Source organism: Ambystoma mexicanum, chromosome 6p (genome assembly GCF_040938575.1).
Source record: "Ambystoma mexicanum isolate Mex_15411 chromosome 6p, UKY_AmexF1_1, whole genome shotgun sequence".
Classification (NCBI taxonomy): Eukaryota; Metazoa; Chordata; class Amphibia; order Caudata; family Ambystomatidae; genus Ambystoma; species Ambystoma mexicanum.
The window spans coordinates 381,241,562-381,258,913 of record NC_090935.1 but is presented as its reverse complement, the minus strand read 5'-3'; the positions used below and the strand labels follow the sequence as shown (position 1 = coordinate 381,258,913).

At 45.7% G+C, this 17,352-nt stretch overlaps 1 protein-coding gene across 2 annotated transcripts in view; it reads right to left on the bottom strand.

Moving 5' to 3' along the window:
• EGFLAM (EGF like, fibronectin type III and laminin G domains) overlaps positions 1-17,352 on the bottom strand; it is a 674,079-nt gene that overhangs the window by 69,880 nt on the left and 586,847 nt on the right. Inside the window, exons 18-19 of one of the 2 annotated variants that reach the window (XM_069627153.1) lie at positions 10,111-10,291; positions 3,032-3,055 (exon numbers count right to left, since the gene is read on the bottom strand). In XM_069627153.1, coding sequence (XP_069483254.1) covers positions 3,032-3,055; positions 10,111-10,291 — 205 coding nt within the window. The remainder of the gene's footprint in view (positions 1-3,031; positions 3,056-10,110; positions 10,292-17,352) is intronic. The other variant, XM_069627154.1, reaches the window with a different exon arrangement.

Genomic DNA, 17,352 nt, shown 5'->3' with positions numbered 1-17,352 from the left:
AAACACTATTATTTTACTCAAGGGGGGGGTCGACAACAATATTTTTACTCCAGGGACGGGGTGGAGGGCTCAGCACAAAAATGTTTGAATACCGTTGGCCCTGTTGTTTGTACTTATTTCATTACCACCCATTTTACATAGGAAAGACACAGCATAGACTTTCTAATATTGACTCTAACTCTCCCGCTATTCCCATTCGCCTTGACCTCTGTTTTCCGCCTTTGACACGGTCAACCACTCTATCCTCATAGAGCGGCTCCAAGATACCCTTGGTATCTCAGACCGGGTACTGGATTGGTTGACCTCATTCCTCACTGACCGCCACTCCCAGGTTCTCCTGGGTTCCTTCTCCTCTAGCAACACTCTCTAGACATGTGGTGTTCCCCAGGGCTTTATCCTCTTGCCTGGGCTTTTCAACATCTACCTTGCACCTCTTGATAACCTGATCTCCGCCTTCTCTCCTCGTTTCAGTGTTACGAAGACGACACCCACATATTCTTCAAGCTCCCCTCCTCCTCTACCTCCTCTATCATCCCTGACTGCCTGTCTACTATTCAGTCCTGATGCACCTCCAATGATCTCTGTCTTTATGCCAGTAAGACTGAGATTCTTCCTATCGCTTCCCTCCTGCACTCTGGCTGCCCTCTATGGGCTCTCCTCCTGCACCTTCCACTGAAGCCAGAAACCTGGGGTCATCTTCAACTCCTCTCTCTCCTTTATCCCTCACAGCTGGGACCTTGCCAAGAAGGCCCACTTTCAACTTCACCTCCTTAGCGGCATTCCCCCTTTTCTCACCTTCCCCCAGAAGCTCAATGTCTCTAGAGCTCTGGCTGGATTACTGCAACAGCCTCTTCCTCAACCTGCCTCTCTCTTCCCTCCTCCCTCTTCAACTAATCCAGAATAGGACTGTGAGACTAATCCTTGGCCTCAAGCCCAGGGACTGTATCTTTCCAGCCCTAAAATCTCTCAACTGCCTCCCAGTTGCTGCAAGGATCAAATTCAAGACCCTTTGCATTATCCACAAGGCTGTCTCTGGTCTGGGACCATGCTAACTGGAGCTCTTTCTTACTAAATACTCTCCTTCCAGACCCCATTTGATCTTCCTGCTCCAACTCTATGCTGATGAAATGTTTCTCCAAGCAGAGAGCTGGGGTAGATCTCTCTCCTCGGCTGGCTCCCTCCCCTGGAACAGTCTCCCTCTCACTCTCCATCTTGAACCAGACAACCTCAAGTTATGCAAATAACTCAAGACATTTCTCTTCTCCTCCTCTTTCCGTCATTCCCTCCCGTGCTAACCATCCACTGTCGCTGAGATTGGAGGCCTTGAACCACAAGAGACCAATTGGGTCCTGGCTATCTGCCCAATCATCTCCAGCACCCCCCACTGCACTGTCCTCTATCCCACACCCACCTGTCGGGTGGTCTGTCTCAGCCCTGCACTTACCTGTTGGGCAGTAGTCCTCCTTCTTTGTTTGCCCATTGCCTCCCCGCAGGCACCTTTGGAACCCCCCCCGCACCCTGAGAACCCTTTACCATTTATTCCTCTGCATCCCCCCCTTCATTTTTCACTGCACGAATGTCACAAGGCCTAGTCGGACCGCTGTTCATTTTATTATTTATTTATTGTCATTTGTTTTTTTATTTGTTCCCTTGCTCATTTCCCTTTTGCCTTAAGGCGCTTTGAAACTCTGTTCTTGTTGTATACGCACCTTATAAATATCCAATAAATAAAAACAAGGGTAAGCGATTAGGTCAAATAGAGTTAGGAGCGTGGTGTAGAAATAGAAGATGAACTCTGAGTAGGACTCAGGAGAACTTGGTGGCCAAACTGAGTGTAAATGGGACCACCCATCCCAGACAAAAGATACGAGAAATATTGTCTTTATCAACAAAAACACAATCCTGATATATTGAAGGCCCTTTTCGTTTCCAGTGATGGCAAAGTGATCAAGGGATTGCAGACGGAAGTATGTGGGTTAGATGTTCAGATGAAGTGGGTGACAGAGCGGGAGGTGGAACTAAAGGCAAAGAGAAGTAGCAGGGACAGCGAAGCCACAGAGGATACAGTTGAGGGAGCAGCACTATGGGCCAGCTCGCATCATGGCAGAGAATGGAGAAGAGTAGGCAGCCGACCTTTCAGGACAGACACTTCATAGACCTCCTGTAGGTGAGGGCCAGCGCCCATGTTCCTCCAAAACTGACTGGAGGAGCGGCTTATTAATGGTGCTAATTGGTGTTCCATTTTTGTAGTCTTTCACTATTACTGACTGTTTTCGGACCTATTCGGTGGGGGAGCGTACTCTGCCAATAAGTGGTTTGGCAAGCTGTATCGGGCTGTAATGCCAGGAAGAATAGCTTTAACACGGACAGTGGGAAATTGCCATCCACTGAAGCCCACCAAGCCTGGAATTCCTGCCATTCACCAAACATCCAATTCTCTAAAAACCTACAAAATGGTCACAAAGGAAATCACAAAGGTAGCTCTTGGAAGAGCGCCTTCTCGATGCCCATGGTGGCCGGAGGGAGAGAAGACAGGGGTGCTGATGCACGCAAGTGGGGGCAGAGATGGCAGGGAAGTGCAAATGATCTGATTTATTATTTTGGGTGCAGGGGTAGAGCGGAACAGGCGAATGTGGTAACCAGACAGAGCAGCCAATGGCTTGCTGGTACACAGGGTTAAAGCATTAGTTTCAGCTTTTGTTTCAGACAAACTGATTGGTTCCAGAGCCCACCCCGGGCGCTAATCCAGTATAGCAGTGTAGGTGTGTGTTGTGTGTTGTACCATGGACGTGGAAAATCGCAACGTAAGGCAGTACTAATCTGCGAGAATGGTAAACAATGGCAATAATAAGTGTGTGCGTGTGTGTGTTATTTATGTGCGGTGTTGTGCTGCCTTGGAGGCATAGAGTGCCACTTCAGATTAAACCCTGATTAAAAAACAACACACTATAGCATAGTGCACCACTCTGTCTGATTGGGCAGAGTGGCACATTTGCACGCCGTGGCATGCGTGGTCGCTGGCGGTACTTACCATTGATGCAGTAATTTCCACACTCTGCAGCCAGCACAAAACAGAACAAGGGGGGTTAGAATCAAACTGTACAGTACAATGCAACACGTTCAGCACAGGCTCGTCTGCTCTGAAATAAAGGGCGCCATTTAATCCTTCTAACAGGTGGTCCCTTGATCCATATCTTAAAATAGAGTAAAAAACCATGATTGTGAAACATCTCAATCGACCCTGAAAAGGTGTTTACTGAGGAGACTATTCGCTCTTGTACCGCACACTTTGAACAGTGTTACCGTTGTTACAGCCATACGAAATTTGCAGAACACATATTGTTAGACAAGAAGTCCAAAAGTAGAGCGTGTTAATTCAATGGGTGCCCCGAACATGTGTCTATCATTTGGTTATATCGTACTGACATCTGTAGTTATAAAAACATATTGGGGAAGGGATATTTTTCCAATCCAGAAAGCACAATAACAGCCAATAGACCCTTATTTACTTGCTTTTAATAGCCAAGATGACGTATAAACGGTTGAATAAGGGTTAAAAAAGTTATACACCTTGCAATGATTTCATTGCAGTCCTCACAAAGTGCAGCTTTCTCCAGTGGCGTTGATCTTGCCTGGAGCAAGGGGTGAGGGGGCACAACCCAAATCCCCTTTGGATGGTTTGTGCTCCCTCGCTATGCTTGATCACGCTGGCATATTTCTGGAACATGTGTATTTCCCTTCAATAAAAGAATTCCCCAGCCGCCACTGGATGAGTGACTGGTGGGTGAATGGGTATGAACGTGTACGTGTAAGGTTGGGACTCAGGCAAGGGACATTGGACCATGGATGTTTTCTTGTACGTTTTACTGGCATTTTTGGCCAGAGTCAACTTGATGAATGTTGTTACATGGGGGGTGTAGGGTAGCTTTTTAATGCTTTAATTAAATGAATGCTTTGCCATTACAAATGTAATGTCACAGTAAGAAAACATGTTCAAACTAGCTGCACAATGTGTGCCAGCCTAGACACGTAATAACACTTACCTTTGCTTTAGCCTTGATGAGAGCCAGCAAACAAATGTCATGTCTAAGACCTACCTAGACTGGCTACACCAAAAGCCAAGCTACTCACGTAATAACACTTACCATGCTTACTTGATCATAGATGCTGATGGCATGCACTTACAGCGTCCCAGCTAGGTAAAACAGTTCAGGCTGAAAAACCCTAATACCACGTACCACAGTGTGAGCCGGATGAGTTTTGTGTGGCAGAAGGCACACTTGTAGTTAGTTACCCACATATAGCAACACAGAAGGAGCAACACATATATTAATGTTGCAGTTGCAGGGGATATAGATAGGGCAGTGTTATAGGCCCTGTGTTTCGGAGTGGTATGCAAAGTTATGTTTTTCAGTGAGGTGCGAGGAAAGAGCTTTAGTAGGTGGAAGATGGAGTCAGAAAGGTACTGTGGCAGGAGCAAGGTCAGTGTGTTAAGATGTCAGGAGTGTTGCCATATTGGATTTTATGGCCTGCTACACAATGAACAGAATAGAACACAGGCCTTGATGTGGAGTTGCGGCTCTGTTTAGCTCAGTCACAAGATAAATCCCTTTTCCATCACCCAGGAGAGAAGCCGAGGTCAGAAGCACCCGCGGTGCACAGATAAATGCTACAGGGCCTGAATATGGTGGGAATGGAATGTTAGGTATGGGGAGGACAGGTAGGGATGCGCCCTCTGAAGGACAAATTCATGAGAATAGGGCATGAGGTTGTGTGATGCCAATAGGCCAGGCATACATATAGGGCACTACTGCCCTCACCCAAGGAGCGGTCATAAATCCCTGAAATTCAGACTCAAGGGTGGTGCCCTGGTCACGTCATTACTGAGCACCTGGGATCAGAAGGATATAAGGTGGGAGCTGTGACTAGAACCTTCCGTGATTTCAGATAGGAGGATCAGAGGTGATGCCAATAAATTCAGTGCAAGGTCGGGGGTGCAGCTTGTGTGTGCTGCGGCGTCTGCTATAATGAGAAGGTCCACTGTCTTATTAAAGCAGAGTTGGCATCACCAGTTTGACTTTGAATGTGTCTGGATCGGAAGGGTACACATCACGTGACGGTCACGATTTATTATTGTAACAATGTACTTATTAGCCAATCCCATACCTGGATTTAATGGTGACAATGTAGTGGGCCGTGTGAATAGGGGAATGGGTTTAGATAAGGTGTGGCCATCAGTCCTGGGAATATAGGGGGTATTAGCATGTTGTATAGGGGGCAGACACTGAGAGAGGTGGGATAACATTGTAACCTATGTATGCTGATTTGCGGTTTTCAGCTATATAACCTGTAACCTCTTTGGGGTGTGACAAGCTCTGTGTCATTTCGGTTCTACAGGACCGTCTGAGACCTTTTTGCATGTAATAACTATTGTTTTCCTTCAAAAATAGTGCAGTAATCATTTGGAGTCTGGGATTATTTTTACCAAATGGGTGTTGGGTTACTATTCACCTTACCAATTGGTGACTCTGACGTGATCCCAGACTCTCTGTGAGGTCGAGGGTGTCCCATCGCACATCCTACGGTGCGATGTCCATCTGCATGGACCATTTCTCTGTGCACGACTTGAAGGGGTTCACAGGTGCCATTTTGCCACAAGGCATTTCTACTCCTTGGAGCGGGGTGCTGTTCCCCGTTGTGCAGGCCATTGATGGGACCCGTATTGGAGGAGCTTGGGAGGAGAGTGTGAGTGGAGTGAGTTGATTGGAAGTGTGTGGATTGTAAAAGACCATATGGCAGTATATAGTGTTTATGTATACATATATGCATAAATATGTTTGTATATATTACACAGCCTGTCCGTCACACTGCTGTAAGATTAGCAGGGAAGAGAGGAGGAGAAGGAGGAGGTAAAGAGAAATGTCTTGAGGCTTTTTCGGAACTTAAGGAGGTCTTGCTCAAAATGCAGGAGAGGGAGGCTGTTCTACAGGAGGGAGCCAGCCGACGAAAGTGATCGCCCCCAGCTCTTTTAGGCAAAGCATTTAACATGCAGGGAGTTGATGCCGGAGGAACGGAGGAGTCTGGAAGGAGAGTATTTGGTCAGGAGGCATTGAAGATAGAGTGGTCCCTGGTCCCAGATAGCCTTGTGTATGATACAGAGGGATTTGAATGCAATCCGTGCTGAGACCAGGAGCCAGTGAAGGCTTTGTAGGGCAGGAGCAATGCAGTCCCTGGGCTTGAGGACAAGGATAATTCTTGCTGCCCTATTCTGGGTTAGCTGGAGGTGGCGCAGGGTGGAGGAAGGACGTTTAAGGAGGAGGCTATTGCTGTAGTCTAGCCTGGAGAGAACCATAGCATGTTTAACATTGAGTCTCTGTGGGAAGGTGAGGAAGGGTAGAGTCTCTTTTGAGGAGGCAGAGCTGAAAGTGGGACTTCTTGACAATGTCCTGAATATGAGGGATGAAGGAAAGGGAGGAATTGAAGATGACTCCGAGATTCCTAGCTGCATTGCAGGGGCAGGGGTGAGCCCATGGAGGACGGCCAGAGTGCAGAGAAGAAGTATGGTGCAGGGGGACAAATAGGGAGAATCTCTGTTCTTCTGGCATTGAGGCAGAGGTCCTTGGCAGTGCACCAGGCCTGGATGGCAGAGAGGCAGACAGGGATGAAGAAGGGTGCAAGGGCATCAGTGGGAGGTTTGAAGAAAAGTTGTGTATTATCAGCATAGCACTGGAAGTTGGTGGAGTTCTGCTGGCATTGGAAAAGGTTTCCACACTCTTCCGGCAGCCTTTCTTTTCCTGTAATGTCAACAAAAGGTCTCAGTTTCTAGAGGTAAAAAATGTGTAGAGCCATCATGCTAATAAAGGTAGATAGAAGTAAATCTGAATAGAGTACTGGGAATTGAAGGGGTTCCACTGGGATGAGATAACGGACACGAATCGAGAGCATTTGTTTTTTGTCAAACTAGTTCAAGATAAATCCCAGATCGAACCACTAGATGGCAGGATTATGCAAATAATGTCCGTTTCAAAATTAAAATGTCTCTTGGTTTTTATTTGCTTCTATAATCTCGGATGTTTTTCTTTTTAAGGTGTTTCTTGAAAGGAACGTATTTTTTGATTCTGTGCTTTTTATTGAAATAGTTGTCATGTTATTGTGAAATCTGTGATTGGATTAGGATTATCTATAGAATATTGGTTTCTATATATTGCAGTATTTGTCCCGCAAATCGTTCTGAGCCTCGACAACGGTCCAAGAGATCCGATGTGGAGTTTGGAGGGCTCCCTCTATTCTCCCTCATGATTTCCTCCCTAACCCAGGTGTCCACAGCCCCAGTCAGGTAATATCAAATGGTAACCACTGATGTCTAAATACTACCTTAGGCCGCAGATGGTTTCCTCAAATGGTGGTTCTCTAAACTCCCTCAGGGACTCCCTAGCTGGACCTGGCCTATCCAGCTGTTTGTGTTCTACAGGGAATTGGTAAGGGCCATGCAGACACTCTGAAAAACCAGCTGCGGTCTTCCATGCCCTCTCGATCCTCTCCCTTCTTCACCCTCTTTCTCTACACGCTGTTATCACTCCTCTTGCCTTTCTCCTTCTCTCTCTTCTGTCCCTCCGGTATCACACTCTAGGCCTTGCCTCCACCCTTTGAGGTTATTCCTCTCTCTGTCCTACTATTCCCACCCTCACCTGACAACTAATCTCCACACTACTATACTCTCCTCCGCCGACCACTACTCTCCTCTGCCGACTACTACTCTCCTCCGCCGACCACTACTCTCCTCCGCCGACTACTACTCTCCTCTGCCGACCACTACTCTCCTCTGCCGACTACTACTCTCCTCCGCCGACTACTACTCTCCTCCGCCGACTACTACTCTGCTCTGGCCGACTACTACTCTTTTCCTTCCACTACTACTCTTTTCCTTCCACTACTACTCCCCTTTCACCAACTACGATCCTCGCAACTACTCATTTGATACACGAACACAGCAGAACCCCTTTCACCCCTAAACCAATAGCTCTCCTTCTGCACACATCTCCTGATGTGTCGGTGCTCCTTCCGTACTCCTACTGGTCTCTTGGTTCACCTCCACTACTGAACTCTCCTGGATACCCCACGCTTCCTGTTTCCTGTCGCCAGCTTTTATCCCTCTTCCTATGTTGTGATTGGATATCTGCCCCTGGCCAATTAGCCCTCGTCTCCCCCTCCCACACGAGAAAAGAGCATAATAAGGGGGGTGAGCCTTGCACGCTTATTCCATGCTGCAGCGCTGAATGTCATTCAACCCGACCAGTAAAGTGCAAGGTTCATTCCCAGGAGAGGGAGTTCTTTGTCAGCGCTGCGGGTGTAGGCAGGGCAGAGGTGTAGCCAGAATTGTCTAACAAGTGGGGCCTGAAGCTAATGTAGTTGGGCCCACCGCAGTGGCATTAACATCTCTAAATGCCCACACAGTTCTAATGAGTGGGCACTTACATATTTTGGGTGGGCTTCGCCAGCTCAGGCCCTACCCTGTCTATGCCTCTGAGGCAGGGGCGTCCTGAGCCGTTCTATTGTAGGTTTGCACACCTGCCATAGGTGTCTTTTTCTCCGCCCCTGAGGAACTGCTGTTGCCGCGTATCTATGTGTCTATGTCTTATCTCCTGGTTGCAGCCCGGCTCTGGGTTGAAGCTCTCATGTCTCGTTCACTGCTGACGTCCCGCACTGCCTTGGGGAATTCTGCAGGGGAACGGAAACACGGGCAAGTTGCGATTCCTAAAGGCATCGCTGGAGACTGGGATCTGCATGCGTACATATTGGCACAGGGCAGGCATGGGGTGGCTCAGACCTATGTTGCTGGGGTTGTCTTTCTGAAAAAAGGGCTCTAGTGGGCTCTGGGTTAACCCTCAAGTGTGACTGTGAAGGGCTCTCACCCCTTCTAGACAAGGCCAGAAGACTGGCCTTGCCACATGTTATTGTTCTCAATTCAGATTAAGGGCAGATCTATTTATTTTCAGCATTAGCGAAAGTCACTATATATATATTCTGTCTCCTCTCTTGGGTGAGCATCGTCTCCACCGTTTGCCCTAAACCTCATATTTAGTGTGACCTCTAGATGGGAATGTGTGCCTGCATACTATGCATTGAAGCTCCACTGCTTCTGGAATGGTAGGGCAGCCACATCTATGTGGGCACATAAACTGGCAGCATCGCTCCATGAGCCCAGCCACAGGTGTGACTTTAAGGGCATGTTGTCATTGGGGGCACACATGCCCTAAGTCTCAAGACTCAAAGATGATTCTTTCAGTGTAAAAGCTTGGCGTAGTCGGATGGTTGTTCTCCTTGGCTAACACCATATATTAGCATCTAAACTGGTTAGTCACAGCCATAGCAGCAGGAAATGCCCTTTTCCCGGTACCCCCACCCAAGGCATAGCATTGCCGGTCAAGTGGTACAGCGAGTAGAGGGCTCGCTTTGACATCTGTGCAGAGCCTGCTAACGCAGGTTCGTATCCCAGTGGGGCCAAACTCAGCCTTTCATCTTTCCCAGGTCAATAAATGAGCACCACACACAAAGGATAATAATAAGCAGCGCTCAGATACCTGAGGGTTTGTAGCGCTATATAAATGCCAAATTATTATTATTATTATTTATTATTATAGCCAGGGTTGTCTAACAAGTGGAGCCTGAAGCTAAAGTAGTTGGGTCCAGCGCAGTGATATTAACATCTGTAAATGCCCACACAGTGCTGCATACATATTTTAAGCGGCCCATGGCTGCACCGGCCCTACCCTGTCTACGCCTCTGAGGTCCCCCACCCATCGGAAATAATACAGACCGCTACTGCCGCAGCCCTCACTTATGAAAAGCATTGATGCAGATGTTACCTGCATAAAGCTGACAGGAGCATCTAACCAGCCCTTCTTTGCCTGCTTTCACTTCTTACCACCAGAGAAAAGCCTCACGGCGAACTGACAATGCAAAACAATGCATCTCCAAGAGGGGGATGCAGAATTGAGAGGGGCCTTCACTGATCAACCAACATCTTTCCTGGTCTCAAGCCACTATCTCGATTAACTTTTGCCACAATGATTGCCCCAGAAAGGAGCATAATGACGGAAAAAGACTTACCTTTCTGACAATGCTTGCCATCAAAGCCGAGAGGGCAGTCGCACTCGTAGCTGTCTAGCTTTGGACGACAGCTGCCGCCATTAGCACATGGCGCGTTCACACAAGGATGGACAGTGTTGTCGATGTTGACTCCAGACGCTGTTCCCTGGTTTAAGTGGATGGTCCGGTCATTGAGTACGATCTGTGCCAGGAGAGATCGCGAGATGCAAGTAAAGTTGGGCGATCAGAATCAAGCATGGTGAGTGTAGAACGCCTTCAATGCACTAAGGTGTGCGATAACAATGCATGCAATTCGCCTATTGGTTGAGAACTTTTAGCTCCTGAGGCTAGCAAGAGCAGTGATACAAAAGTGCACACCGAAAACAGCCCAAAATCAGAAGAACAATTGACCACAGCCGCACAAAAAAGTAATGCGAATATCATTTTGGCCGACGAAAAATACAGGTAAAAGAAAAAGAAAAAACATAAAGAAGAACTGGGAGGAGGGATGATACCATTGAAGGCTAACTCATGCTGGCTGGGTTTCATTACCACACATGCCCTTTCCTTTGGCAGTCATGGTACAACTGAAATATAGTGTGTGTATTACAGTATGTGAAATGTAAACATGTTTGGTGAACAAAGCACTGGAGCAGACAATATTTACTATACTTTATACCATTTCAATGGGCCTCATTAGGAGTTTGCCGGTCCAGAAACAAGGGTGGCGGTAAGCTCACCGGGACACTTGTTTGCGGATCAGCAAACTCTGTGTCTGCCTGCCGTGGCCGCTGTGCGCGACAGGTCTGCCCCTGCCGGGCGCAGCGGCCAGAGTAGGCAGACTCTTCATGGGAGCACCAGCACCATTCGTAATGGTGCCGGTGCTCCCGTGTCCCCCCTCCCATAGAGTCCTAATGGACTCTATAGGAATGGGGATTTACAATTTGCCAGCGCCTGACTTCCTGGGCCGCCAAACTCGTAATGAGCCGGTGGCACCGGGATGCCAGGCGCTGGTAAATTATTATGGGTCCGGTGGCAATCCGCTGGTAGCATCGGCAGGGTTACTGCCGGACCCGTAATGAGGCCAAATTACTTTTATGGTGTGTAAAACGGAAATGCAATTTTGCTAAAAACAGGGAAGCAGAAGAAAAATGATTCATTGTAATGGAATTTTACAATACATGCAAGAGAAATGCAGATCGAGTTTGCATTTACATTTCCTTGAATGTCCCAATAGGACATACTGTTAGGACAGTGTTTCGAAAGTCCATCTAAGGGCTTCATACAACTATATCTTAGGCAATACAACAACTCCACTCTTAGTATACGGCTGTACCACCTAAGAATGTAGGTAGCATGGACAGAGCAGCCAGGCTTACCTTAAAAGGGAGATAGGGCTGTAGGTCAGTACAAAGAAATTGCAGCACACATATGGTCCAAAGAAACACTGAAACACTATGGTCCTCACCACGGGTTGGGCTGTATTCCCGGCTGTAATGCCGCCGACTGTAATAGCCCTAGCACCGACCGGCCTGGTGGTATTACCACTGGATCACGGGTTGGGCCTTAACAGTAAATCCACATTCCTGATTGGGTCCATTGGATCTAATGGGGAATTTTTGGTGCTAATACTGCGGGCTAATAGAGCCGGCTGTAATACTGCCGAAAACAGGGATTTTCACCTCCAGAAAAAAGGAGGTAAAACAGCCCAACTCGTGATAGGGCCAGCCCTTAAATGCGGCAGTAATACCGTTACCACCCCAGTTAAGGGCTACAGCCCAACTCGTGATGAGGCCCTATGTATTGTAATTGTAAAGGTTTATTTTAACTACAAGTAGGCCAAGATAAATCTTGGGGAAGTAAGTACTATCACATAAGTCATAAACACATTTATATAAACCAACTCAATACTCATGGTACACAACCCAAAGTATAACCTTGATAGGAATAGCAATAGGCGGTTCCAGGTGAGTCAAAACTAATGTACCACCCTCAGAATGGCATTACGCTGTTCTTTGGGAGTAAACCAAAGTAGTTAGACTTTTAGAATACTGTAGGTAATTTAAGGGCAGCAGACCCTATTGGTCATAACATACCGTGTTATTCAATTACAGAATCACTAGGGTAGACCAACATTGTTCCAAGTATATCTTGCAACAAGTGTACATTTCTTCTCTTATGAATGGATTCAGTTATACCACCAATATTACCTTTAAGAACACAGTTCAGAGCTGGTACAATAACTCATATATTTTTCAGGGGGGCATTCAGCTACTCATGGACAAGTAATAACCTAATAAACTATTGTAGAAGTCCACTAAAGCAATTCAGGGAAAGCATAAACCAATTACAGTCTGAAAAGGCAGTATAACCTATTGGTATATACACCTATTAAACTATTTCTGATAAAGGAATAGACAGTTTAACCAAGGATACTTTTCAGAAGTGTAGGATACAATCCTAAGGTAAGGAAACACTTTTAGCAGACCTTTAAGAAAGGCAATCATGAGTTCAAGGTAAGTAAAAAAAAAAAAAAAAGGACCTATTTACTTTTCAGAGAGGCTACACGCAACTCAAAGACAAGTATTAACTCCAAGACTGTTTTAGAAATGCACACAGATCAGGGGAAGCAAAACGCAATACTACATTTTAAGAAGAACAGACAGTCATTCAAGGCAGGTAAATCTAGTGATAAGCTTTTACACTCATTCAGTTAAGTAGAATAAAACCGTACCAACACTATTACTTTTAAGAAGAGTGGAATACAGTTCAAAGTAAGTAAATCAACTTATATACTTCTAAAGGAGCACTAAGCAACGTAAAGGCAAGTAATAACTTAAGGACACTTTGTAACGTATTCTATTACAGAGATACAGTTACACCACCAACTTCTTTAGCAAGTAAGTACTTTTCACACTTGTTATATGTTTAAGACGGAATCCTTATCATTTAAATCCTGCCCTATTCTATGGCATGAGTTTTCTTAGAGGCAGAAGAGGGACCCAAGTAGTCTAGTAGGCGGCTGTAGGCAGGTCAGGATAGTGTTCAGTTACAGGAAAGTCAGAGGTCAAGAGGATATTGTATTGTATTGCATTTGTAGAGGAGCAGCCAAATGCCCCTGTAGGAAGTCCAGCCTGTATGTTGAAAGCCAGAAATCGTGCCATGCATGACACCAGTGGTTGTGCCTATTTCGCCGAGAGCCTTTGAGAAAGGGTATCCACTAAGAAAACCCTTTCTGATGTATCCCCGAAGAGATGATAATCTCTTGGAAGAAGTGCCAAAGGGATATGAAAATGAGAGAAAAGAGAAGATGGTGTTGTCACAAGAAGTACGACCTACTAAGAAGATTGGCTGAAGAAAGGAATGTATAGACTGTAAAGAAACTGATGACAAAATAAATAATCTGGTAAGTCTTCATGTGAGAAAAGAAGATTGCACATGTGACGAGCATTGCAGAGAATGCAAGCCATTTAATAACTGTACTGACGCAGAACGTACGTAGAGTAAGTAATCATAAAGGCTGGCTATATGTAGTGAATAGACTGCAGGCGAGGCCACCATTATATAGAAGATGGACGTCAATGTCGCAATACTAGTAAGCTCAAGTCCACACAGAAAGAAGGATCAAGAGCTGAAGTTGTGTTGCAGCGAGAAAAGCAGCTAAGAATCATGGAAGGACCGAGAAGGGCTGTCTGGCCCAGTGTCAAGGGCTGGGGCAGCCAAGAACTGGTTATCTATTCTCAAGGCAGTAAACGTGAGAAGCAAAATCATTCCTTATTAAGTTGCAAAGATAGTACACTATGAGTGCCAAATGTATTAATTCAGGACAATTAAATGCTGCAAAACAGGCTGAAATACAGTCTCATGTCACGTGAGTCGAGGATGGAAATAGTAGTGGGTATGCCAACCAGAACATTGATAAGCATGTGCTCACACTCCATTTTATTCCCAAGAGAAGAGATGCTACTGAAGGCTGAGTTCAAAGGCAATCTTCATGGCAGAGAGCACGAGTGGTGAAGGATGTAGGGCTAATTGGGAGGGGAGACATGGTCCACCTCCTAGCACTTATGGTCTGAGTTTACGTGCTGCTAGTGAATCGAATCTTCCAGAAAGGTACCAGAGCACCAATCAATTATAAAGGGCCATACAATGAAGGGCCTTATATTTTGAGAGCCAATAGTATATTGTGTACTTAATAACTGTTGAGGATGACTTGCACTAGAGGCAGGCTTAAGTTGTCCACCTGACTGTAGATCCCTAATCACAACTCGATCCCTTATAGAAAGTATACTCAGATATTCCCCTTAGTCCAACCACAACTCCCCGTAGGTTTTTCTTATTTGCCACGTAGTATGACGTCACTTATGACAAATGTTTAGTATAAAGCTGTGGTTTCTATGTGAAATATTTGAGAGAACTTAAGCGAACGTCAGTTGATGTCCATTGTAACTCCCTGTTTTAGACAATTGATATTAAAACAGTCAGAAAAGACTTTTGCCGAAGTCGTCTTAATATCTGGTGTATGAGTTACTCTGCATCCCATCCATGTATGATATGTTACTAATTTAGGACCTTATGTTCACGTGGTAGCATTGTCAGATGTTTAGAAAAACACGCATCGGCCTGTTAAAATGTCAGTATTTTGGACAATCGCGCATCCTCCACCATTTAGCCTGAAGGTTGCTGGGTTTCCTGTGGAGAGTGGGAGAATACAAATCTTGCAAGGAAATCGAGACGGTGGCCAGCGTCCCTCTTTGACGAAATCCCTACCTTGTTTCCACAGGTGCTTTTCGGATGGAAGGTGAAAGTGGGCGGATTGGAGGAGGAGATTATACCAAAGGCCTAGAGCCAAAAGGATCGAATGGTGAATAGACTGAGGGGGAATGGCAAAATAGGGAACAGAGTTGTGGTAATTTTGAAAGTAACGGGAGTAATGGCAAATATTGTATGAAGAGAGAGAGAGAGAGAGAGATAGCGCCCAGAAGCCTGACCCAGGGGGTTCAGAAGAGGTCGTCTTACACTCCAGTCGGAGTAAACTAGGCTACTTGCAGGACAGGTCCGCATAAGAAGACGAGCTAAACTCTGTGATCAGAGTATTGATTAGGGGCAGAGAAGAAATAAGGGTGATCACAGTTGTTTAAATGTGAAAAGTATACTAGTTTGTCTGTTCATGTGTTTGTGTTGAAATAAGGTGTCGAAGAGCAACAACAAGTTGTAAAAATGTTGAGATAAAGTAAAAAAGTTATATTGTCTATCTAGGAAAGTGTTTGGTACCAATCCAAAGGTAGACAGAGGTAAGTGAAAAGGTAGAGGCTTGAGCGGTGATTGGTGGAGCACGCTCATATTTTTTGTTTTTGGTGAAGGTATTTTTTATAAAGTCTGGTAAGTATTGACAGTCAATTGAGACTTGTCACAATGGGAGATATCACCCCTTTGATGCATTTATGTAAGACACTGCCAAAGCATATGCCCAAGCTTAAACAGTATAGTGTGGAATTGGTGAAAGGCATGGCAGATAGGATGTTCATGCTGCAGCCACAAGGGGGATTGCTGTCAAAAGCGGTATTGCAACACATGACCACATACTTGCATGCTGTGTACACAGGGAAGAAATTAGAGAAAAGGCTAGCTATTTTAGAGCTCTGGAAAATGTACCAGGATGAGAGAGAGCATCCGCCACCCAATAGTGGATGCTTAATCGGAGTAAGGAGGAGGGGTATACCCATTAAGGGAGCTAAAAGCGGCGGCAGGGTATTGTAATCTGATATTCGATACGTCTGCTTATAGCAGTGATGATAGTCCAGAGGAGAGTAAGAAAAAAGAGGAGACTTTTAAGATTATACGAGACAAAGAAGAGAAGAGTGAGCAGTCGAACATATCGACAGAAATAAAAAAGGGAGATTAAGAGATAGAAAGGAGCAAAGGATAAAGCTCACGAGGTAACGCTCGTTCAGAATAAATGGATGGGAGGACAGATATTACTCAAGCTAGATGGGAAAAGCATTGAGGAAGTAAGGCAAAAAGAAGACCAGGACGAACAGGATAGAAAAGAAAGGGAACGAGAAAAAAGATTAAAAGAAGATGAGTATAAAAGAAAGAGTAGACAGCAGTGAGAACAGATGTATCAGGAGGAACAACAAAAGAAAGAATAAAGGGCAGAGGAGCAAAGAAAGGATGACAATAGACAGAGAGCAATGGAAGACAGAGAAAGAAGAGAAAAGAAGATAGAAGAGGAGGAAGCATAAAAATGAAGGGACAAAATGATACAGAGAGAAAGGGAAGAGGAAGAAAGAAGAGCAAGAATAAGGAGAGAAGATATAAGACAAGAAGAGGAGAGAGTTAGATGGGAAGCGAGAAAGCGAAGAGAATTAGATGAAGAATTAGAACGAAAGTGGAGACAACGCGAGCTTGACATTAATCGCATTCAAAAGGAGCTTATGGAACCAAGTCTGCCAATACAATGGGACAGAATAGAAGAGTTTCTTCTGTTAAAGGAAGCAATGTCAAGGAAATGTAGAGTAACACTTGATGGAGAGAACTGTATAGGAATTATCGGAGATAGGATTGATAAGGCCTATCAATAATTAAAGGGAGGTACCAAATCAGGAAGCCTAGGGAAGGGAGATCAATCCCTAGTCTCCCAATTATGAAGCAAAGGGGAAAATCCATTCCGTCTTGAGCATAGAGCCTTACTTTAGATAAGGTTCAAGTGGACGAGAGTCATACTAGTTGGAGACTAGATATGTCAGATGAGGAAAGAGAATTCTTCTGTGGAGAAAAGGGAGGAGGTGTCACGATCCACTTCTTGAAACCCCCCCGGCAGGACCATGAGCCAGGAGGGGTCTCAGCTCGGGCCCCCAACAAGCTTAGGTATCCTTTGCCTAGGCCATCTTGGGGCCAGTCCTGGCGCCTTTGGCGCCAGGCTCATACTTAATGAAGACTTGTGCTTGGGAACTACTTTATTTCAGTGCCAGTCAACATGGAGGCAACCACATAGCTTGGCTCCTTGGAACCAAGCTATGCGGTATAGTGTTTTGGGTGTGGTAGCCTAGGGACTATTTTACCTCGACTACTTTCTTGATGCTATTTAAACCACACCCGACTTGGATAGCACGCTTCGCGTTACTTTGCAATCCTGCAACGTGACGCTCATCGTGTTAAGCTGCATCTGCGAACCTCGGAAGAACAGCATCTGAAAAACAAAGGACATCGTTAATAGCAGCAGCTTACCTGTGATTCCACCGCTAGCTGCCCTTCGCTCCT